The sequence below is a fragment of the Nanorana parkeri genome, unplaced genomic scaffold, assembly GCF_000935625.1.
Source record: "Nanorana parkeri isolate BGI_ZX_2015 unplaced genomic scaffold, ASM93562v1 scaffold1371, whole genome shotgun sequence".
Lineage (NCBI taxonomy): Eukaryota > Metazoa > Chordata > Amphibia > Anura > Dicroglossidae > Nanorana > Nanorana parkeri.
Genome location: NW_017307639.1, coordinates 118,692 through 144,072, shown reverse-complemented (window position 1 = coordinate 144,072; position 25,381 = coordinate 118,692). Strand labels below are relative to the sequence as shown.

Here is a 25,381-nt window from a genome sequence, read left to right as displayed (position 1 = left end):
GATCTGAAACATTAAAGTGTGACAAACGTGCAAAACAATGAAAAATCAGGAAGGGGGCCAACACTTTTTCACACAACTCTGTCACTTTATGATTTAACAGATCTATAACTGTAAGGATAATGTAATTAACAAAATTTGCTTTGCTTCTATTGGCACCAATATAATCCGATGACCTTGCAGCGGTGCATCTATGCTTTGTCACTTCCCTATTACACATACTCTACGTCACAAACATGCAGAGAAGTCTTCTGCTTTATTAATAGCTATATCATATTTGGGAAACTAAGATATATCAGTTCAAATCACTTTCTTCAGAAATTTCAGATTTTCTTGGGTCATAAGTAATCATATACATTGCACTAAACAAATTGTGATGGTACTATCAGTCACATTAGCGTGCATGTATGTGTATTCAACAGATATGTATGGAAAACATGTCACACATAAGCATCTCACCAAAAGGCACCAGATCCAGTTTTATTACATTCAGAAACAAAAAGATCCTAAATAAAAAAAAATATATAAAACAGGTAGAGTACTTTGGAGACTGAACACACCTGGTAGATAGGCTCCTGGAGTGTATTTGGGTACTGAGAGGTTGGAGTTCCCCCATGAGGCTATGGATAATTGCAGTTTTGGAGTGAAGGAAGGAGCACAATGTTTTGTTACAGTTCGGGGAGAAGAAAGACTTGAGACTGCACTGGCTGTACACTGCCTTCCTCTGCAGACAGTCACTTTCAGCGGGGCATGTGATCAGAAGTCCTATTGTATTCCACATGCGGACTGCAGAGAAGGCATGGGAGTCAGTCCAGGCAGGTCTCTTGATTGTCAGGTGTAAACCCTTGTCTAGCATAATCTGTTCTGAGCAGCAGAGATTCTCTGTGAATCGATGCAGTCTAAGCCACAACGCCATGTAAAGAAAGTTCAAACTGATACTGATTTCAGGTACCTCATTCTGGCGTGTGTATATAGTGTCCTTTGAAACCATCTTGTGAAGCAGACCATTACCTAAAGTACTAATAGTAGGTTTGCCAGGGGATCAAGACACAGACATAAACACACGCACTTGGAGCTTAGAATACCTCTTACATGAGGTGCACAGACATCAGATCACATGACAAAGCAGGGCTGTAACACCCTCTGCTCATAGTAATACAGCAATAAAGGGCACTGTATGGAGTGGAGATCAAGAACAGACCCACAGTACAACGGAGAGACTGAGTTAACGGGACAATGCACGACTGTGTCACAAAACACAGACAATTTATAGCACTGACTGAGTGATTATACCCTGGGATACCACTATTACCTGAGGGCAATGGAGACAGGAAATACAAACAGTCGGCACTGTACATGTGCACAGCAATGTGTGTGCACATACACTCAATAACACATACACAGGTGCACGTACACACAGGATTTTTCTTTCTCTCTGCCAATCTGTTCAGTGAGGTCTTGACAGCATGTCTGAACAGTAGCAGTGGAGTGAATTTTCAATGTCAACGGAAAGGGCTCAAGCATGAGCTTCATCAACATCTTTAGACTCTGGCTTGTAGATTGGTGCTCTCTGCTCTTTGGTTTCTTCACTGACATCATCATCTTTGCTATCTGTCTGAGGATATACGACCACACAAAGCTTTTGGCCTGCACGTGTCATTGCATCTAGGGAATAAAAATACAGAAAGATAATAAATTAAACATTCTAACCATTAAACCAGAAAACAAATTTTACAGAAGCTCGATACTTGCGATATGGGTAGTCATCCTACCTCCTAGCATAAAGGGATATAAAAGCATTTTCACATATTGTGGATACCTCAGGTGGTATATTTTTCTAAATTGCTTCCTTCCTCTCCATATTCCACAACACATCCTACAACATTGGATTGTGAATTCTTATTATTCGTAGATGTAGAATTAATTGATCCAACATGTACATATGCAGGGCAAAGAGAGGTCTTCCACATAGCTCCAGTTATTTTATAACTTCCCAATTCATGTTCCTGACCATGTAATGGAGATAAAGTGAAGAGGACTAATTTGTAGTCCAGATCAGGAAGCAGACAAGGATGGCAACGCTGCTTCTCCATAGATGCAGCGGAGTGAGTGAGCATAGCCATTCTAGGTCAGAAGGTGTTATTCCCAAGATTACCAGGTGAAAAATGTGTGGGGGGGGGGGAAGCATTTAAAAAATAAATCTAATACAGCCCCCACATCTAAGGACTGATAAGCTGCAACATATACAATTATTGTTTTGTTTTTAGATGCACTAAGATCTGAGACTCAAATATAATATTCAAGAGGAGCAATGTCCCTACATTAACTGCCAATAATTATCCAGTCCAGGGCCAAATCACCCACAAGATGACCTAGGCAGGTGGTGGGTGTCTGCCTAAAGGTAGAAGAGTCTGCGGGCCTCCAAAGTGATTTGGCCAGCTATACACTGAGTGGCCAGTTTTTTATGACCACCTGACGTTTGTAGGCAAATTAGCTATAATTTCGCGCTGAAGTTGCTAGAGGGCCAGACCATTATAAATAGGGAAGTAGGTTGTTTACCACGACAGTAGAAGTGATTTTTTTTCTGAACATATGGGGAAACAACGCGATTTAACCGCCTTTGAACGTGATTGTTGGCGCGAGCCATGGAGCGAGTATCACCAAAACAGCAGAATTTGTTAAATGTTCAAGAGCAGCTGTTGTTAAAGTGTTTAAAGACTGGACTGTCAGCTGAAAATCTGGGTCTGAACGTGCGAATTGTGGCCGTCAGCGACTAGTCAATGTTAGGGCAGAACGGAGAGTGGCAAGACTGGTACAAGACAACAGAAGGGCAACAGTGCAGTGTCAGATTCCTCGCATCACCTTTCAACATCTCGTGGAGTCACGAGGCGGCCCAACGAAGTCATCTCGTGGAGTCATCTCGTGGCCCAACGAAGTACTGATGGGGTGGTCATAATAATCTGGCCACTCAGTGTATAACCTCTCATTTACTTCTGCCTAATTCTGGCCAAAAGCAATCAGCAGGCTCCTCTGTGAGCCACTGAGTGCTGCCAGCAAGTTCTGGATGGAGAACAGAAGTCAGGAGATTGGAGAACTAGTTTCTCCATTTTGTTTTCTTTAAACATAATCCAGAAGTACTCTCATCTGAGCACTTCGAGGCTTTTAGAATACCAGAACAGTGGTCAGGTTAGCTGCAGATTGGGGCAGTTAACATTAAACCTTGATCTACATGCAGTACAGGTAGAAAAGGCATCAGTGTCACAAAGAAAATCAGCAATCTTTCCCACTAAGAAGGAAAGACGTTCTTGTTGCAGTCTTATGTACGTGAAAAAGAAACTGCACTTTTCTTTTCAACTTATGCCCATTCTTCTAAGTGATATGTCTACTTCTGCAGGATTTGATGCCTCCAGATATCTCCTAAAGGTGTTGAGTTCTTCCTCACCAACAGCCATAATTCATACCGACTAGCAGTAATTAGCTTAGAGCAGTTTCACTTTTTACCCATGCTCATTTCCTGGAGAATCACCAACAGTAACCAAGTGATAATATATCTTGATGAAGGCTCTAAAACACCCATTCACAATGCCTGATATAACTACAATGTTTATCCTTCGCATTGCACATATACTCTCATACTAAACCAATGACATTTAAGGTACAAGAAAAATACTAAAATCAACCCTGCTAAGAAAGACATCACTCAGATCCAAAGTGGGTACAAGTAAGCTATTGTGTGAAGGGAAGCAAGATTAAAATGAAATGTCAACTCACCAACAAAGTTATTGAAGCACTGGGGCTTGTTTTGCCAGTGGACTCCCAAGAAGTAGACAGGAACCCCAGTAAGCATGATAGCCAAGCCGATGCCACAGACAATGGGCTCAGACCATAAGCTGAAGACAAGCAGGAAAGCCCAGAACAGGAGGTAGATTACTGGGAAAATTAGATTAATCTGTCAAAGAAAGAGGGTAATTATTGTAGACAAAGTTATAGAAAAACAGGGCTTTTGTTCTTTCGTTCTTTTCTTATTAGAATATCATGCTGCTTATCACAGATGCTCTTTAAGATACACAAAACTAGCGTTTAGCTTCTATTCCTCTAAATTCTTACAATCTCACCGACCTAATATCTGTACATTTTGTTTTAGGGATGCACCGATATATCGGCCGCCGAAACATATCGGCCACAAATGGCACTTTTGGCTAATGCTGAAAGTGCAATTTTTCTGCCGATATAGCGTTGCATCCCTGCTTTCTCTCCTCCCCGCTGTGGGCTGCTCTGTGTCCCAGCGGGGAGGAGAGAAATTGTCACAGGCGGCCGAGGGCACTGTGAGCGGCCAGCATCTCTTCCCCCCCACCGCTCAGCCTCCTGTCACAGATCGGCAGAGCGGTGTGGGGGGAACAGCCAGTGCTGTCACAGGAGGCTGAGATCTCCTCCCGCACCGTTCGCTCAGCCTCCTGTGACAGCGTGTCAGGATGGAGAGTGGGTCCAAGCAGTTAGTGTTTGTAGATAATTAAGGACAGAGTATGTTGACTATATCCTCAATTATGAATGAATGGGAAGTGATCTACATCACCTCCTGTTCATTAATGATTATGGACACAGTAAACACACTATGCCCTCATGTTATGAATGAAATATAAAAAAGTTTCAAAGTTTATAAAAAATAAATAAAATATTTGAAAAAAAATATGTGAAAAAACATTTTTGGTTTCGGCCTAACATGCATCATTTGGCTTTCGTTTTGGTCATAACATTTTCATTTCAGTGCACCTCTCATTTTTTTACTAGACAAAATAAAAGAAACATTTTAAATGTACTTTTTGGACTATGTATGTATGGTTGACAAATGGTCTGACACTAAGAATATCCCATTCATTATGGTAATATATACTGGATGAACAATACAAACTGGCCACAAGATATCTGGCAAGTTTTGGCTAACTTTAATGGTAGCCCAGCCAGCAACACATTCACATTTCCTGCACGCCTCTGCCACTTCATTTGGCTACTGGGAGCAAAGTGAAATACACTGCACTTCCAGATACAAGAGAGAATGTGAAACCTCCCTCCCACATTACAGCATTGGTGTTTGGCAATGGCTGTTGAGGCTGGTTTCACAGTCACATTGGGGAAGGGAAAATCCTAAAGCTCCAAGCTTCAGATAGCTCTCCTTCACAACTGGTGTGAAAGCAGATCAATAAGGGAGTGGATCAATAAGGGAGTGAATGAAAGGTAGCCAAGGCTGGGCACACACCTTACAACCATCGCAAGACTTTTGTCTTGCGATGGTTGTAAGGTAATTAAAAAAACGTACGATCTGCCTATCTTGGATAGGCAGATCGTACTTGCGATGATCGCAAGCCCGCCCCGCTGAGGGGCGGGCTTCCGATGACCGTAATGGCGAATGGGCAATGTGCACTTACGCACACCGGCCCGTCTGGCTTTTATCTTACGAACATGCCACACTCCCGCCGAAAATCGTACGATTCTCGGCGGGTTTTCGAACATGTTCGTAAGATAAAAGTCGTGCGACCTTACAGTAGTAGAGGGCGCAAGGCTTCCACACACCTTGCAATAATCGTACGATCGCGGGATTTCCCGCGATTATCATACGATTATCGCAAGGTGTGTGGGCACCTTAAGGCAGGCATGTGCCGATAAACAGAGAGCAGTTAAATGAACCTGTTCCTTTTCCCTGAAATAGCCAATCACAGGTTATCTTTAACCTGCATTCACACCAGAGCGACATGAAATATGTGCTTTTGCAGTGCGTTTTGTACAGCAGTTTTTTTGCATGTTGTGCATATTGAGCAGATTCTGGAACATGGATGTAAATGGAGAAATGCACGTTTAACGCGTGCAGAAATATTGCCAAAAAGAAGCTCGTGTACTTTCTTCAAGCGACATAACACTTAGATGTGAAAATTGGGGGGGGGGGCTTTTTTGGGGGGAAAGCACTTCAAAACGCTCAGTGTGAATGAGGGCTTAAAATGTATCTTTCCTTTAGGTACTTTTTAATATGCCCCACTCACCTTGATTGGTCGAGGAATGTCTGGCTGCTTCCATCTTAAAACAATCTGACCAGCCACGGTAACCCCATAAAACAGGTAATTGATGAAACCCACATAATTGATCAGAGTATACATGTCACTGGTTACCAGCATCAGCAGAGTAGAAAGGCACTGCGAGAGAAAATGATTATTAGTAAAACCTATTGCAACCTATGATCTGTACAGCAATGGGCAAGAAAAGGACAAGAAGAGGTGTGGAGGCCAACAGGAAGGGCAGATGTTATGCAAGCAACAGTAGTTCAAGGGATTACCGTAAAAAGCAGTGCTGGGATTGGAGTGCACCGTTTAATGTGGATCATGGCCAAAACACTTGGGAGATGACCTTCTCTTGCACCCGCAAAAAACAGCCTGTGAAAACAACAGGTTTGTTTGAGTTAATGCAAGCATGAGATTGCAGCATGTTCAAACACAGCAATTATACTTTAATCAAAGCATGAAAGCACCACTGAAAACAAAATCATAGTTACAGGACCTATACATGGCTTTGCGTGTGCTTCACATAAAACACGGGGCGTCATTAGATTTGCAGAAACACACCATACAAAATAATGTTAAGTATGACCTTTCTGAGCCAGTTTATGACAACAGCCTGGCTCACCCTCATCACCTGCCGTCTAAAATATGCTCTTGCTGCCTTCAAGATTAAGCTTATAATGGAATGTCTGTTACATTTTTTTTTAGTTTTGGACAGAATGAGAAAGATAAAAATATCTATTATTTTTTTTGCATTGTAGCCTGCAAAGCATTGCAACCGCGATCAGTGGATCCCGGGTGCAATACACAGCTGCCTGCACACGATTGCCTCAGCCCCAGGACTGTACGCCTTTGGTATGGGGCTTGATGACATTATCAATGGACTACAAGTGTGGTGAGGTCACTGCACTTGTATTCCATTGACACAACTTTCTCTGTCACAATGGCAGAAGCCTGCAGGGAGAAGAACTCCACTATTCAGGTGTGTGGAGAGGCAGGCTGAGGGTGTGGTGTAACATGGAAGTAAAGGTGGAATTAGCCTAAAGGTGCTCATACACTGTTTGAATTTCAGCTGGTTTTTGAGGAACCGGACAAAATTCGCAGTGTGCCGTTATTGGCACCCTTTCGATCGGCTGAAGGAGCCGGACGGAAAATCATCAATCAGACCTTACAGCCAATGAGCTGCCTGCTCTGGTTGGGTATTCCGACAGGTCCCATCAGCATCTCTCAGAATACAGCAGGATTCTTTGATCGACGCGCTGTTAGGCCCCGTTCACACCAGGGCGGTAAGGTCGCGTGGATTTGTCCGCGCTGAACCGCCCACATGAACGATCCTATACATTCCTATGGGGACTGTTCATGCGATCGCGCCTCTTCTCGCAATCCGAACTGCCTGCCGCCCGAAATGCTTCCGGAGCTATTTTTTATTTTATTTTGATCAGCGTGGATTCTATATAGAATTTAATGGAAACACGCTGATCAGCGCGTTTTTATTGCGTTTCAGCGCCGAAACGCGATTAAAACCGCCCAAAACTGCCCTTTTAAAATTTGCACGGAAACCGCGCTGAAACGCATCCGCTCTGGTATGAATCGGGCCCCAATGTTAATAGAGTAATGGGGTCTATTTTATTTGTTCAGCCTGTGGGTTGAACAAAAAAAAATAGATCAGGGTATGGCCAGCTTTAGCTTCTGTCAAGTTCCAATGACAGTCCTTTTCCCTATTTGAGAGATTTCAACAGTGAAGGCTGTTACCCAGACAGGATTAGAACCCTTGTTTAAGGACTGCATAGCAGAAGTGAATTATCTTATGCGTAATGATGGAGCTCTCTGCCAGCTTTTCTGATGCCCATTCGGCGTTTACAGCCATATGGTGAGTATGGATGGAGTTTCTGGATTAGCCCCGGTTATACACCTACTACCACCATCCTGGCTGGGTTCTCTTTTTCAGCGTTTATTTTTTCCGCTCTTCTTGTCCTCTCTATTCTTTCTTGGTCTTGTTTTCTTTTCAGCTTTCATTTTCACTTTTCTCTCTTTAGTGGCACTCTGATAGATGTATTATCAGCAATGTGCAGACCACTGGGGTGCCATCATGTGATTAGCTCCACTGAGTGGACTACTGGTGTCACCACACTATTACTGCTGAGATGTTTAGACATTTCCTGTGTCATGTTTTGGTGTAGATCTAGGAATCCTGCAAAATGTTTTCTTCATTGCAGTTCTGGAGTTTGCATCCACCCCTACCCGAGTCTGTGCTCGAGCCACCAGAGGGTCCTCTATTGCTACTGCTTAGGTTATCTCTAAGCCTGATGAAGGGGACCCTGCGAGGCCCCGAAAGCGCTTGCCAATGAGATACAGCTATTGGCAATAAAATATTTTGCTTTGTTATGGTGTGCTGGTGACATTTTTCTATTGCTACTGCTGTCTCCATTGAATGTCTTTTTGCTCTTTTATACTTTTGCATTTTCTACTTTGCGATTGTGTTTGTACCACCCCGTTTTTTTTTAAAAGAATACGTTTTGATCAAATTTTAAACAAACACATTTATTGAGAAGGGTTCATCACCTCTCTTAATTTTGTATTGTTGTCTGTATCCCCACCAGGGAGATTTCCCTTTGTTCCTTGTACTGACAGTGTCATTGGGTTAGTAAGTGGAAATCTCCTTGCCACATATATTCACTTATATGAATGTGGCACTAAGATATTGTCATTTATCACCAACAGGGTTAGTCACAAAATGGTGAAGAGTTTGGAGAAGGCAGGAGAAGTGATCTAGGACAACATAGCGGATTTGGAAAAATTCTCCAATGCAGCTCACTTTCCAGTTCAGCGATGTTGTCCTAGATTGTTCACTTCTCTTGCCTTCTCCAAACTCTTCACCCTTTTGTGAATAACACTGTTTGCTTGATGAAGGAACCGGGTATGGTCCCAAAACATTGCTACACACTGTGATATGACCTTTTGATGTCAATAAAGAGGAATTGTATAACCCTACACCCCGGCAACTGTAACATCTATGGCCTCTTACCTGGAAGAAGTAAACAGAGATCCATTGACTCCCCCAAATGTGGACAAAGCCACAGATATTGGCATGATCCAAGCCATTACACCTAACAGCTTCTCCCCAAATGTCTGGAAAAAATAGAGATCAAGGTTAATGGTGTATTTGAAATTCATAAAGACACATACAAGTGAATAACAAATAGAATACTAGAAGGCTGCTGAACTAAGGAGGATACAGTTTGTATAACGAATATCAAAATGAGAAATGTCTTTCCCATACTACAAAAATCGGACAGATACTCACCACTGCTACTGCATTGGAAGCCAGTAGCTCCTGTGGGGACATGGCTGTGACATAGGCAATGTTTGCAAAAACGTATACAAAGGTGACAAGTGGGATAGATATGAAGATGGCACGTGGGAGATTCCTGTTAAAAGACACAATCATTAACGGAGTTTTGCCACTAGAGGGAGACATGGATACATCTATGGATGGTGAAGCAAGTGGAGAGAAAAACAAACCAGTGAGCACTTGTATTTCATGTATTTGGTAACTAAAAATATTGGCCGGATGTACATCTGTGACTCAAGATGAAGGCATGGCTATGATATGATTTTTTGGTGTCCTCAGTTTTTGTTAGAACATAAAACTCTGACACAAATGTGTTATGAGTTTGATTAGTCTATAAAAATAATTGACAATGCAACAACCCTAGCCGCCTGCTAAATATTTACAGTGAACATGTGGCCAGGCTAGCAATTCATCCTCCGATCCCAGAAGAAAGACTAAAGTAATTTTCTAAGCCACCTCACTCTGCTCCCCCTCCCGGCAGTAATTACCAAAAGCGTTCCAGCTTTCTAATCTTCAACAGGTGCTCTGAGAAGGGGGAAGAAGCGGGAGCTGAGCTACTGAGAGAATCATTTACATTGACTTCACTGTCCATATTGTGAACCTTGAGGAAGAATTACTCCACAGTACCTGCAGCTAAAGATGTCAGTGGAGGATGGTATAAAAGCTCCTTTACTGCTTGTTATGATTATGTAAACACTTGCTGATCCTTAAAATGGACATTCAGCAAAAATTGTGCAAAACTGATTTCCCCTTTGGTGACATGTCAGGGTATTTTCCCCCCACTGACTCTAATGCATTTTGCTGAAAATGTACTGAGCATACTTCTTGTGCAAAACTAAGACTTATCCTTAGGTGAAATTTTGGGGAAATGCATTGGAGTTGGTTGCAGGTGAAATGTTGCCATCCATCCTTAGCCTGGCCACACGTTCACTTTAATACAGTAACATTTACCAGTGAGCATGGCAAAAAATACTAATGCAAGAGCATTAGAAATGAGGGATAATGAGTGCTTCAGTGTGGCAAAACTCTGTCGTCAAAGATTTCCCAGAATACTGGAAAATCCGGCAACAGTTTAAAGAACTACTCGGATCTGATGGTAAAGAATATTCCTTGATAATGTAGAGCTAGCTGTTAAAATGAATAAATCAAACAAATTCATGAGTGGACGTCATTTTCTTTTTAGTGGGAGAGAAGATGCTATGGGGATACACATCTCCCTGTCCAACTCTTAGCAACCTGGGATGCTCTGGCCGGTGTCCTACCCAGCTCCTGGCAACCAGTCACATCGCTGGTAGCCAGGATCTGGACAGGACACTGGCCAGGGTGGTGGCGTCACTCCTGCATGCCCGGATGCCAGCGTCACTCTCCACCAGCATCCCCCCACCCCACTGAGTGTGTGCACCACCAGAACCCCACCTCATGGCCTCGGGAGGGAAAAAGGATCAAGGCACCCCAACTTATGCAGTCCAGTGCCTGAAAACCCAGAAAGTGTTGTGTCTGTGCCCTCTCCTTTCCACTGCATTATGATAGCACAGCTTAAACCTTTCCAGTCCCTGTTTAAAACTATTACTACTTATAACATAATTGAATTATAATTTGCATATAGTACAGCACTTAAGAACCAGCAGCGGGCTAGGGTTTCTGTCAATCACTTACAGGTGAAACTCAAATAATTAGAATATCATGCAAAAGTAATTTCAGTAAGTGCTGCAAAAGGGGCCCAAACCAAGTACTGAGTACATATGCATGCTTGTACTTTTCAGAGGTCCGATATTGTTCTATATACAATCCTTGTTTTATTGATTGCATGTAATAATCTACTTTTTTGAGGTTGTGGATTTGGGGTTCTTGGGGTTTTCATGAGCTATAAGCCATAATCATCACAATTATGACAAATCACGGCTTGAATTATCTTGCTTTGCATGTAATGAGTCTATCTCATATATTAGTTTCACCTTTTAAGTTGCATTAGTGAAATAAATTAACTTTGCACGAAATTCTAATTATTCGAGTTTCACCTGTATATGGTGGGTATATCCGTTATGGTCAGTTGAAAAGTAAGGTAAAGAGATCTGTCGGGGTAAAACTAGTCATACATATTCCACTGCTGTAGCCATTGTTAACATAAAGATGCAAAGTGATGAAACGCTTAAAAGGAGATTTATGGGGAGAGTAGATTACACTCATTCCCATAATTAGAGCCAACGTGCGACACTGAAACTGTCACGGGTCAGCTCCATTGATCGGGAACTGAACAATTACATACCAGTGACCACTCAGTTCCCAATCATCTCCCTGCAGAGAGCGGTGACTGTCAGGTCTCAGCTCACCACAGGAATCCCCTCCCTCCGTTCTTCCAGCACTGTCTGGAGGGATGGACAGGGGAAGTGCACAGCTGGCTCTAGCTCTAGAGAGGCAGTGCCAGCTGTCAATCAGCCAGCTTGGTTGATCCCAACAAGTGTCGGGATCTGTCCTAGCTGCAGCGCACCTCTGTGCTGTCAGCATACAATGGCCAATAGCCTGCTATATGCTGAGTTTTGTCCTCCTGTGACCCTAAAGAGAACTATGGCAAAAAAAAGGTTGGGCCATAGTTCTCTTTAAAGGGCATCAGTTTGTGTTCTTAAAGGATAACTGATACAAAAGGGATTGTTTAGACACACCAATCACTCAGACTTCGATATCGGCTTTCATTATGTTAGCTATAAAGTGTAAAATCTTACAAACAGCAGGCAGTGAGGGATCTTCCCACACTCTTATAATAAATGCTACAGAGACTTCATTGCACTTTTTTATACTGACCATTAGCTATGGAGGGGAAGCTCTCTAACCTATAACCTAACTATGAGCTGGGTGGAAAATTTATTCATCAGCCTCCAAGTATATAGACAGCTTAACCGAACTGTTAAAACCAATCTGATTGTCTAATGAGGGTAAAACACATCATTGCTCCTTGCCTCTCATGTCTAAAGAAGCCTTAACCTGGCCATACACCTATAGATTATCTGCAGCTTTTCTATGGTTAGATGGAGAAAGTGCAACAGATTCCTCCATCTACGCTAAGCTGTGTGGATGGAGGAATCTCCCACTGGACCAAGCTTCAGTATTTTGCTAGTCGGCCCTGCTGGCTCTCAAAATACCTGAACAATCTGATTGGATGCAGGCAATCCAATCTGTTGCACGTTTTCCATCTGCCATAGAAAATCTGCAGAAAATCTATAGGTGAATGGCCAGCTTAAGAGTGAAGAAGTGACATTAGCCTCTGGCATGGCACAAAGATAGTTTTCGGTTATCATACTTATCAAACTAGGAGTTTCCCTTGCATACTAGCCACTGCACTTTATTTTGCTTTTTATTAATACCACCAACAAAATGTTTTTTCCCACCAAATACTGAATTGGCAATTTAACGTCTTTTCAGTGCTGTAATGCAAAAAAATTGTGTCTGCGTAAGACTGTTCTATATTAGGAATCAGTGTGTTGCAACACGCCAATGAAAAAATGTTGACAGCTAGTATATTGTATGAAGACTGTCGCTATAGCTTTTGCTGTAATAACAGTAAAATAATGGTATAGTATAATAGTTTTTTCATGCTGCGTTTATATTAAAGGAAAAACAAATATGTTGGTCATTGGATAACACCTGTATTACCATCACATTTTATTTCCATCCTGATATATTTATAAAAAGCATCAGCCAACAGGTCCTTGTAAAAAAAGCATACGTACTGGTAGGGATTCACCAGCTCTTCTGTGACATAGTTCAGAAAGTTCCAGCCACCGTAAGCAAATGATCCCTGTAGAAATGCTAAGGCAATGAGACCAATGTCTGGCTCCTGGAAATTCTCAAAGGCATTCTTAGGCTCCAGCCAAAAATACTCCCCTAGGAGAGAAAGAGCAGCATTATGAGAGACAATGGATAACATACAGAGGAATATGAACATCTTAATAATAATAATAGAATGGGGGGAATTGGTCAAAACTGGAGCAGACAAAATCTGAAGCAGTTGCCCATAGTAACCAATCAGCATCTCTTTAGTTTGTTCAGTTAAGCTTTGAAAATTAAAAATAGAAGCCGATTGGTTGCTGTGCACAGCTGCTCCAGATTTTTTCTGCTCCAGTTTTGATAAATTCCCCTCAATGCATCTTTATATTAAACTCCTTTTCCACTAAATAACTCCTTATAATGTCTTTCCACACGCAATCCCGCATCACATATTGCATGTTGTACTATTAGGTGTGTTATTTCTTAATGGCAACCCAAATGGCTTAGCTAACGCATGTGCGTTGCATTGCACCACAACACGTGGTAACCTATTAGTTAGGCTGCCCTTCTGCCATGCACCCTTCAGTTTACTGGCCATGTTGCATTATAGTGATGTGAGCAGTGACTAAAAGGACAAAAAACACAAAAAAATTACAATTTTGTCTTGAAAGAAAATTTGAGTTGAGCAACATTGGGACTGATTATTCACCTTTCCTGAAAATGATAGTTGCCTGGCAGTCAAACTGACACGTTGGCTTCAACGGGGTTTTTTTTTTTTTATTATGTTATTGACCCAAAAGTAGGAGTTTCTGATTTAAATGTGATTTAATTTGCTTGTTCCAGATAACTTGCTTAAAAAAAATAAATAATCCAGGTGACTAGCATTGGCAAATGTTCATGTTGCTGTTAGTACGGGTTTCCTTGAACCCTAATTCTTAGATCGTCAGAGCCATTAAGATTTTTGAAAGGACTGCCCTAACTATATGCTTGGCATTGACACCAGAAAAGAACATCATTTTCTAAAATCCTTAGCTACATGCGATTCTGCAGGTGCACCAGTTCTGCCTATATCAGCAATGTTCTAATCATACACATCAAAAGATGGCAGAATGTGTGTCCCCGGATCATAGTGCCATTTATACTCATGGACAACATCTAGAAGCAGGTCACTGCTGGAGTTATGCTTGTAAACACCTTTAAGCTGGCTACACACTGAGTGAATTCCTGAGCGTCCTTGATGAACCGGCCCAAATTCACCAAGACAGGTCTGCTGACTCTCGCCCGACATCCTTTGACTCGGGCTGGAACTAATGATTATTTTCACAATGGATTAGTTGGGCGATTATTTGGATTAAAAATGAAATACCATCCTTAAATTTAAACTAAAATACACAAATAGTGTTACAAAGTTTATTTCAGAATAAAACAGCATGCACAATTTTTTGGAATCGCTGCACTGGAACACACGGCATTGTGGTACTGTGCGTTTCAATGAGGGCGATTGCACTGTGGGTGGGAGGTGAGTTTGAGGCGACATTGAAATGAATGGCACTGCAACGCACCTCCCACAGCAGAATTTGCCAGGCCAAACCTGAAAATTATGTTTCTCCTACCTTTTATAGATTTAAAAAAAAAATAATTGTATTGTAAGTACATGGCGCTTCAACAGCTTCACCCGGGGAATGACAGCTGCCAGTGGCAAGATTCCGCAGACGGCAGCTGAACGTAAATACAGCAGGTAGTGGGCTGGTGCAATAGGCAGCCTGCTACTGGTCATTTCAAATTGCAATAGCCAATAGCAGGCTGGCTATTGCACCCACCCACTGCTTGCTGTGCCCTCCTCCCAGCGTGGAGGAGAGAGCTCGGGCATCCAATCAAATAATCGATCATGAGAACAGTTGACAACTATTCTCATGATCGATTAATCGATTAGTTGACCCCCCAAAAAAATCAAAGGAGCTGGGCAGAAATTTGCTGGCCAAACAGTGCGTGCATCCAATCCGATGCAGGAGCTGTTCAGCTATTTCGACAGGCAACTGGGCCAACTGCCAAAATACAATAGCTGCAGCAGGAGATTCCTATATCAGTGTTTAGCATCGATGAGGTCACATGTAAAATGAAAAAAGAAAAAAAAATTCTACAAGAGTTCAAACATAAATAAGTCATCATATTACTGGGCTTTAACATAGTCTATGTAAAATAAAATGCTTTGATATACACAACGCACATACCTTTGCAGATCTGCACTATTCCCATGATTATGATCAAGCCTAATGCCAGCAGCTTTCCAGCTGTAAATATATCTTGAACACGAGTGGCCCATCGCACACTGGAACAGTTTATCCAGGTAAGCAGCACTAAAAGGAAAAACAAAACAATTGTTAGCGTTACGTTCAATGCATACTAGTATATAGGCCAACCAGGATTCAGTTCTAATATGCTACAGAAAGAGGGAGTTATCTTCCAACACACTTAGCTAGGGAGTTAGAAGAGCTCTATAGTCATTTTCTTATTTTTGAGATAAATGCGTGAGCATACACAGGCTGCGATTCCTGCTTGGTAATGCTGCATATAGTTTGTGCAAGTCTATCAGCCAGGTCCGACTGATTAAAAACAAAAACAAAATAAAGACAAATCACCAAGTATCAATTTTCTTCACTGACAATAAATGTAATCCTAAATCTTCCTTGCCTTGGGTGGAGCCTGTGACTTCCTCCAATGTACACATATAGATACCCTATAGTGGGTCTGTATGACGCATGGTGGCTCATTTGTGAGCGGATATTGCTATCTGCTCTCCATTAAGCTTCGCTTTGCTATGCATACCTCGGCCTGCACATTTATAAAAATTGGGCTGCAGTGTGTAACTAGGGAAGTCCCACAGTGTTTCTTCTGCTTATTAGACCAGATACATTTTAGTGATTGGAGGTCACATGACCAGGCACTTTTTTTTTCTTCTTTTAACGTTTCCATTTAATTTTATAGCACATATTTATAAAGCACAGTGATGTGTGCCATAAAACTGAATGGAAACAAACAGTTTGAACCATACTGCTGCTTTTAAAATGCCCCATGAAACGCACATTTGCCAGTGCACCATTATATGAGAGTGCACATATGGTTTTTATTTTAATCCCCTTAAAAGTTTAAGAGGGAGTTTTTACCTGTTCTAATGGCCTCTTTTCAAAAGAGGTCTTGGAATAGGTGAGCTCTTGTCCAATCATTCGGGTTAAAGTGCACTGTAGGAGACCATTAATCATACTATAGAGATTAGGACAAATGCCTTCATTTAAGGACTTTTTTTCACGAATGAAGTATTGCAATATATGTATAATAGCACTTGCAGACATTTATTATTTTATTTAATTTATATCTTTATTGTTACACAGTAGTAAAACATATTGGAGGGGAATGTATCTAAACCTGAGGAAACAAAATCTGGAGTAGCTGTGCACAGCAACCAATCAGCACCCACCTTTTATTTTCAAACTTTAACTGAACAAACTGAGGAGAGAAGCTGATAGGTTGCCATAGGCAACTGCTCCAGATTTTTCTGCTCCACTTTTGATAAATTCCCCCCACTGAGTAATTTTTAATTGTCAGGGTTTGGGTTGCAATGCCTGTAGTTGGTGGAATTATGGAAATTGTGGAACAAGAAATAACAGATGTGGATAGAACATCAAAATCCGGTAAGCTCTCACAAAATACATATTATTTTCCTTTAAAATGGTTCCTTTTTTAGTAGAGTTTGGATGTACAGTTTTAAAATTAGAGACCAGTAAACCTGTTACACCATTGTGAAGTAATAACAGAATGGCTGCCAATAACTGCCACCTCTAATGTCCGGTGACTTGAGTACTATAAGCCATGCAGCCTATAATAATGCAGTCTGCATTACTCACTGTGCATTGCAGTATTTTAATATGCAATGCAAAGCAGTTTTATCAGATAGATGCAAACTGCCCTCCCTGTAGGAACGTATTTACCTACAATGCTTTCCGACATACAGAGAGAATGTCTATGAAGATTTCCAGAAACATGCTGCGCTGTGTGATGGAACACAGCATTGATCTAAATAAATTCAGCTGGGCCCTGTGACAACCCATTTCTAATACCTAATACATAGCTACACATGAACTATTCCTGCTTAGATTATACATCCCTAATGCTTCCTAATCAGCTGCAAAGAGGTGGCACCTCTCCATCTCACTAATCGGCTATGGCCTCTTTCCAGCATTCAAGTCAGTACAGCTCAGAAACGCCATGTATGACGCTAGGGGATTTTCATGACAAAATCAACAAGATCACTTCCTAAATATCAAGTCTGTACATGACACAGGAGGTACCCAATTGTGGTATAAAACTCTTCTCTCATGCCTACACCCAATACTGTTTCCCTGACGCATGAAGATAATGGTGTCTGCCCAAAGACTGAATGCAGATAACCAGTACAGCCTGACCTGGAATAGCACAGACTGCGATAACATGTATGATGGGTGTGTGGAAAACACTATGTAGAGGTGCATGATAAACAGGGCTGGGGAGGCAACTGCTCATCCCATCCCCCATCATCTATGTACACACACACACACACAGCTTTACTGAATACAGGAGACATCCTGTTATTTATTGCCCAAACACCCACGGCTTCTATACGGCTTAATCCCACACTGATTTTTCTCTTCATGTACGCACAATGTACTCAGATTTTTTTGTATTTCTTCAAATGTATAGCTACAGCCAACAGGTTTATCTAAGCTAAAACATGTAGTACAAATGGACTTATTGTATGTGTTAGAATGGTATGCAGCTCTTAAAAAGGAAAACTACTATTAAAACATGTTCAGATTGAGCATTTGTCAACACATATCGGTGCTTGCACACATCATCGTTTGAAACCTTCTTCAGGTTTTATCATCCTTCCCCCCCCTCCACCCCATCCCAGCAAGCAAGCAATGACATAACTTAAACAGAGCATACACTGGTAGATTTTCATATAAAATATCTAATTTGAACCTTCCATAATGCTATCAGAGACTTGACTGCAGTTTAAAATTTTGTTCAATTTTAACATTGGACTTTGGAATGAAGTTTCCCGAACAAAAACAAAAAAAACCCCACACATTCATTGTATAAATTTCATGTGTCCGAGAAACATTTTCCATACTGCTCCTTCTATTTTCGTCACTACAGCTGAAAACAAAAGATCAATTGATATGACCCCATTCGCTACCAATTGATATGACCCCATTCGCTACCAATTGATATGACCCCATTCGCTACCAATTGATATGACCCCATTCGCTACCAATTTGAACAAACATTCCGAAAACTAATTTTGTTAAACAAAAATTGTAACCCTGTATACCCAGCTTCACTCTACTGCTCCTCGCTGCTGCCCTCAAATAAGCCAGTATGTTTATGAACTACGATGAAAGCTACCGGATGCTTGGGTATCCAGCTGACCTTTAGACAAGCTGCACACCCAAGCTGGTCTACAAGCAGTTTATAAAACTGAGAGCCATTTGGACAATACATACTAAGTATTACAGTAGGTCAGCTCTTTAAAAATGTAGTTCACCTAAGGATTATTATAAGAAGCAGATTATTCCTACAATTAAATTTTTCACCGCACAAAGCTACATTTATGCATGATTTCCTTCCTTTCATATATGAAATCCGGTTTAACCAAAACTACTCAGTGACTGGACTCTTATAGCATGGTGGCTTAGTGGGTGGCCCTTTAGCCTTACAGACCTGAGATGCAGGACCTCAGTGAGGCTGGTATACAGGTCATAGTGTACGTAAAGGCAACACCTTTTTTTAGTTTTAGGTAGAGTAGGTATCTATGTACCATTGGGACAATAACCCTTTACTTTCTGTCCTAGAGACGCAACAGGAAATTAGAGGAACGCTCCCCCCACCGATAAGGAGAATTCCCCTCTTATACAGATGTCCCCGAAACAGGTATGCCCATTGGGACAACCTGAATTTGTCTTCACTTCATTTCTTAGTGACATGGTCACCAGTGCAAATAGAGAGGGGACTCTCCCCTTTGAAGACACCAACAGCAATAAAAACTTGAGGGTCAAACTTTCTCACTTAAACTAAAAAATAAAATAAAAAAATGTTTTGCCTAGAGATACACTTTAAAAGGCAATTTGAGTGTAAGCTGAGGCAACTCTTGTACACTTTTGGATGCTGAATAAAACCCATGTAAATCACAAGCAGAACATATATTCTCTATATTGATAAGGTCTTAGTGAGATTTAAGTCCAGGACCCAGTTGATGACTAGCATGATTGCCAATCACTAAACCACAGCACTGCCTGCTTTTTCATGTGTTGAATGCATTAAGCCCTAAGCCCATTCTGGTCTGTTATATGTATAAGTCAGTCTGAATTTTACTTCCCATCCTAAGTCATGTCTAAACACCGCATTGTGTTACTCAACCCTATAATTAAAGCATAAGTGCAACAAATCAAGGCAGTGTTTGGAAAAAACATGATGCACCAATTCATGATAGTGAGCATAGACCTCCAGATGGGATAGGTGGCTCAGCTTGAACATACCATAGCTGCTTTTTTTTTATTTTTACTGCAACAAGTAAATGGGTAAAAAAATACTATTATATTTGTATATACAGTATAAGAGTAACCGTTTTTTATTAGACTAAGATTGTGTGAATAAAATTTCTTTATTTCCCTGATTATACCGTTCATTAATTTAATAAATAGAGCTCCCAGAGATATATTTAACTTGATAGAAAGCCAAAGTGTCCAAAGAACAGTTCAGGGAAGTGTGCCCTCAACCTGTTCCAAGCAAGGTGCTATGGGCTTCAGGGGCAGGGTTTGTATGTTTGGCCAGGCACCCAAGAGTACCTTCACTTCAATCACACAATCACCTTACAACAATGGATATCTTTGAAGGGTCAGTCCATCCAAAGTTGAATCAACCAAAATTTGAGCAGTGTGTGGCCCCCCCTCAGACCCCTCTTTTTTCAGCCAAATTTTGGCAAAAGATCCAGACTGGCTGCAGTCATGGTTCAAGCGGGAATCTTCAAAACAGCCAATATGGTGTGAATGAGCTCTGGTAATGAGTAAACGAAGCAAATTTCAGCCGGTACAGCAGGAATTGGTTAAAATTCAGTCCATTGGTGGCCATATCCCCTCCACACTAAATTGACTTTTACTGAAGGCACATGCTGGAAAATCATTGGCCGAATAGTCCTTGCAGCCAATTAGCTGCAAGCACTGTTAAGGTATTCTGACAGCAGCCTCCACTGCCATCAGAATATAATGAACACAGTGGGAGATTTGTTCAGCCACACTGTTAGCATGGATGGAGGAATCGGTCGTGTTTTTTTGTTCTTCCTTCGATTCTGAACAAAAAAAAATAAACACATGACCCTGTATACCCAGCTTTACTGTAAAGGTTAGCACACACAGGCATTTGAGACGTGTTTATAGTGCATTTGATTTTTATGTCCCGCTGTGGATATGAATCTGGAGCTCGTCTCCTATGCGGCCATCTTCCTCCGCGGTCGGCCACGCCCCCGTTTATAGTGCATTTGATATGCATGCACAATGATTTGTATGGAGGAATAAAACAATAAAGACTAATATCAACTCAATCTTAACTGATCTCCAAATCTCCTGTACTGTAGCCTTATTACCACTTCCTTAAACATTAAACCCATTCTTGTCTTTTTGCAGTAAAGAATGCAGATAAGAATGGACAATAATTAAAACAAAAGTACTACAAAATCTGTTTTTGGAAATCACCGTCCACATTACTTCATTCTAGCACAAAGAAACTTGGGGGGTTATTCACTATGGAGCCGAAGGATACAGCCGTAGCTTCGGCTGATCCTTCAGCTCTATTTCACCGCCTCTGCCCTTTGGTTCAGTCGAAGGGCTGGCTGTTAGCTATGCAAATGACAGCCTGCCAAAGGGCCGGCCGTTCTCTATGCAAATGACAGCTGGGCAGAGCCAGCTGTGATCACACGGCTCGCTCCACCCAGTTGTAATGACAGATCAGCGTCCCCTAATGACCTGGGGATGCTGATCTGTCATTAAAAAACAACTGGGCGTAGCCGGCCATGAAGTCCCGGCCACCTACGCCCAGTTGTATTCATTGGCCGGGACCTGCTAGAAGACTTTTGAAGGTGCCGGCCAATAGGAAACGTTTGGGTGGAGCTAGCTGTCACCACTAGCTTTTTTTTAAAATAATTTTTTCAGTTGTTTTTTTAATTATTTTATATTTTTTCTTTAAACTATTTTTATTTTTATGTTTCCTATTTATTTACATTTTTAGAATAATTTTTCAACTCTTTTTTTCCATTCATTTGACTTCTACCAAGCAGAATAGCCAAGCGGCATTCGACTATTCACTCACTGCCATTCGGCCCCTATGAGAATAGGCCGAACGGCAGCCGGAGCTTCGGCACAGCCGATCCAGATGATGGCTCGGCTGAAAGTCCCTCTGCACTTCGGCTCAGCCAAACATGCAGAGCATGTTCGGCTGACCAAAGGCAACCGATGTATGGCTGAAATCAGCCGTACTGAGCCAGAATTAATAGCCAAAGGTTGTTGTAAAAAAAAAAAAAAGTGTTAAAAGTAGTATTGTTAGTAGTTAAAAAAAATCCATTTAAACATACATTTTAAATAAACAAATTGACATAATCATGCATACTTAGATCACCCAAAGGTATTTTATCTTACAACAGTACTCCGGGCAAAAATGTTATTACTCCTTGCAATGGGGCTACCCCAGCACTGCAAAGGTTAAGTGCTCTTTTTTTCCTAGGGTCAAAAATAAAGTTATACTCACCCAATCCTTCAAGCCGGCTTGCTCTTAAACCAGTCTCTGAAGCCTCTCTCCCCCGCTGCTGCAGTGGTCTAAGGTCCCTGAATCATCACGATTTATACACCATGTATAGGATGTGAAAACACAGAGGGACATACCATCGCTGGAGTGGAAAAAGAGACAGGCTGAGGGGAGCACTGTCACAGCCAGCTGGCTCCGAGCTTCGGGTGAGTATAACTGTTATTTTTGATCCTAGGCAAAAACGAGCATTTAACCCTTGCAGTGTGGGGGTAGACTCACTGCAAGGGTTAACAACAATTTTACCTGGAGTTGTTCTTTAATGGAGAAAAGAGGTAACTGCAGCCACTTGGAAAATAAACAGCATGGCCGAACACTATTTCCCCCGAGACGGATTGGCTATGAGCTGAAATCAGCGAGATTGGGCAATGGTAATGTGAAGTGTACGGTATCTTAACATGTTATTTTACTGTAGTAACAAAAGCTTCAAGTATGTGCTTTGTGGACACAAGTGCTTCTTCTGATTAGTTCATGATGCTGCCTTGTAATATGCTGATATACAAACTTTTTAGTGTGATACACAAATAGATCTAGCTAGAGACTGCAGTACGTCACTGACTCATTTGGTGCAGGTATGCCTCATCCTTACACCAATACTTGGAAATCGGTCATGTTCATATACAATGTCATGTGGATCAGGGCGTTCTGCCAGGCCAGACTTTGTTTTCAAGCTCAGAAAGAAATTGGAAGATAGATGGGAGGGGATAAAAATTAACCAGCTGGAGGGAAAGACCAGAAATAGTAGGAGGGAGAGGAAAAACAGAAAAACGGAGCACACACACACTTGTAAATAGCAAAGTGTAGTAGGACAGGGAGAAATAAGGATAAGGTCAGAGGGCAAATAAAGGGCTTACTGCTTGTTGCAGATAGATTTCAGCAGACATGCATGACAACAAGGACATATACTATATGACAAGGACAACTACTCTAGCCTTAATGAGACCCTGTCACCAGATCATTTATTTTAAAGGAGAACTATGAGCACAGTTCTTTTCCCCATATTTCTCCTAAGGGTCACAGGAGGACACAAACTAGCATTCTCCCGTGACCCAAAGCTCAGTATAGCGCGAGCTACAGCTTGCGGTATACTGAGACGCCGCAGCCGAAACGGATGCCGACAATTCTGTCTGGATCCACCCAGCTGTGTGATTGACAGCTGGCTCTGCCTATCCAGAGGCAGAGCCAGCTGTGCCCGCCCCCTCCCCGTCCGTTCATCCAGTCAGCGCATTATCTTAATATGGGGGTCAGAGTGGAGACTAGCTTTTTTCTGCAAACCGCCCTGTACTTACCTAAATGCGTTTGCCAGCGCACTATTAATACTGAAGTCTGTAGCTTTTAATTTAGCAGTTGTGGTGTTCCAATCTCCCAGGTGACCTAAAAGCTGCAAGGATGGATGAGACAACTGCACATTACACTTGTACAAATGAATCATTAGCTAATATAGCTGTGGGGAAACAGGTGCTATTCTTCCCTCAGCATCCTTTGATAAAACCTAAACATAGCAGATACAATTAAAAAGGTACCCACAGGCTTTACAGAACAATGGCAGAGCTGGATTTCAATCACTGGAGCCTGTAGACACATCCTTTGGCCCCTTTGTTAGGATTACCTTTTTAATATGTTTTACTATTTCTAAGCTATCTTACAATAATGCAATAGTGTACATAAGCTTATACGAGATGGCTATAGTTTATATTGATGAACTGACATTCATTATTGAAAACAAAGTTTGGAAGTTTAATACTACGTTTGTCATGGGAAAAATTGAACTTTTGCCGCTGCTCTTTGTAGCCATAGGACTACAGTTTCTAAGTGTCAATCCGGCCTTGCTGATCGGTATATTATTTTTCAACACCAAGAATTTGATGCAATTGTTCTCGGTGTGCGCGTCTGGATTTGTAGAAGAACAAGTGCATGTATTGAGCACGGTTACAGATGTTTAGCTCTTTTTGTGACATGGGTATATATACTGGTTGCACTGGGGATACGTTCATAGGGTAAATAACCCTATCCTTTCACCTTCCAGCATATAGAGCTCATCATTTCATGGAGAAAGCCATACATATGCTAAAGCACAAGGTAAGCCCTGCTTCTGGTGTTTCACTTTAAACTTAGCCTAGGTAATGAAAGCTGTGATCTGTTTTTGGCATTATGTCATTTATGCTTGCCAATTAGTCATTTGACTAGTTGTGCCTGCGATCCAAAATGTGGTGCTGAAGACCACAAGCACGGGTCTGTTTCTGTAGGCATTTCAAATGTCCCTAGTGCAGGTTCATTTTCAGGGAAATGGCTCAGTGCTTGTCCAAGAATAAAATGATTTTACTGTACATTGCTATAATCTTTTTTTATTCGTATCTCTACGAACCGCAGTTCCTCACACTAGAACTCAGTGTTCCAGAAAATCAATGCCAGCTACAGATGCTAAGCCCTTATTAAATGCCAAGCCGACTTACAAAACCTAGATTTTCTGTGCCAGGATCCTGCCACCCAATGTCACACAAACATGTTAGATCGAATCCACATGTCTGCTCTCTACAGAATGGTTAGAGGGAAAAAAAGGGGGGTGGAAAAATGTGGAAATTAGAAGAAATTATATAACTGCAACACCTTAATATGGAAATAGCAAATATAGAGGGCCTATGTAGTGTTTGACTGCAATATAGTAAAATTGGGAAACACTATAAATAGATATAATTCATTAAGTAGGTATTATAAAGGCACATGATCCGGTATCTTTGGGAGATGGAGAACCTAGATTAGCACAAGATATCCGTAAGAGGCGCCGACTTCCTCATGGATTGGGTGGGTGGGGTGGAGGGATTTTTATTTCAGGGGGAGGGAAGAGGAATTATTGGTGATACATTCTCACAATTGCACGTTGTTCACATTGTCATATTTGCACATTTATTGTCTGTGTAATATCATGACTATCCACTATTGATGCACCAATACTAGTATCGGTACCGATACAGAGTATTTAGATAAGCACTTGTACTCGCCCAAATGCTCCGATACTTATCCTAATACGGGCTCCACGGTGATAGGACCGAGATGCTGCCCGATTGCCCGGGAAGCCGGCTCCATGAAACCGGAAGTACCAGTATCGGTACTGGCGAGTACCGAAAGATAAATATCGGTACTCACACTCGATACCAAGAAACCGGTATCGGTGCATCCCTATTACCCACTTTGTTGCCCGCATATTGTCATGACTACCCACTTTGTTGCCCTTGTATTGTATACAATTGCCCATTTGGGGCCCATATATTGTAAGGACAGTCATTTGTTCCCTACGCATTTGAAGTCACTGCTGTTTAGAGGATCATTTTAATAGAACTGA

The 25,381-nt window shown here is 41.6% G+C and overlaps 1 protein-coding gene across 1 annotated transcript in view; it reads right to left on the bottom strand.

Annotated features, from left to right (window-relative positions):
• Positions 1–452: 452 nt before the first annotated feature.
• The window catches only part of SLC7A8 (solute carrier family 7 member 8), a 48,450-nt gene continuing 23,521 nt past the window's right edge, over positions 453–25,381 (bottom strand). The window contains exons 5-12 of the mRNA XM_018569644.1: positions 15,387–15,512; positions 13,119–13,272; positions 9,346–9,469; positions 9,067–9,170; positions 6,320–6,416; positions 6,030–6,179; positions 3,769–3,946; positions 453–1,662 (exon numbers count right to left, since the gene is read on the bottom strand). Of these exons, the coding sequence (XP_018425146.1) occupies positions 1,514–1,662; positions 3,769–3,946; positions 6,030–6,179; positions 6,320–6,416; positions 9,067–9,170; positions 9,346–9,469; positions 13,119–13,272; positions 15,387–15,512 (1,082 nt within the window). The 3' untranslated portion in view covers positions 453–1,513. The remainder of the gene's footprint in view (positions 1,663–3,768; positions 3,947–6,029; positions 6,180–6,319; positions 6,417–9,066; positions 9,171–9,345; positions 9,470–13,118; positions 13,273–15,386; positions 15,513–25,381) is intronic.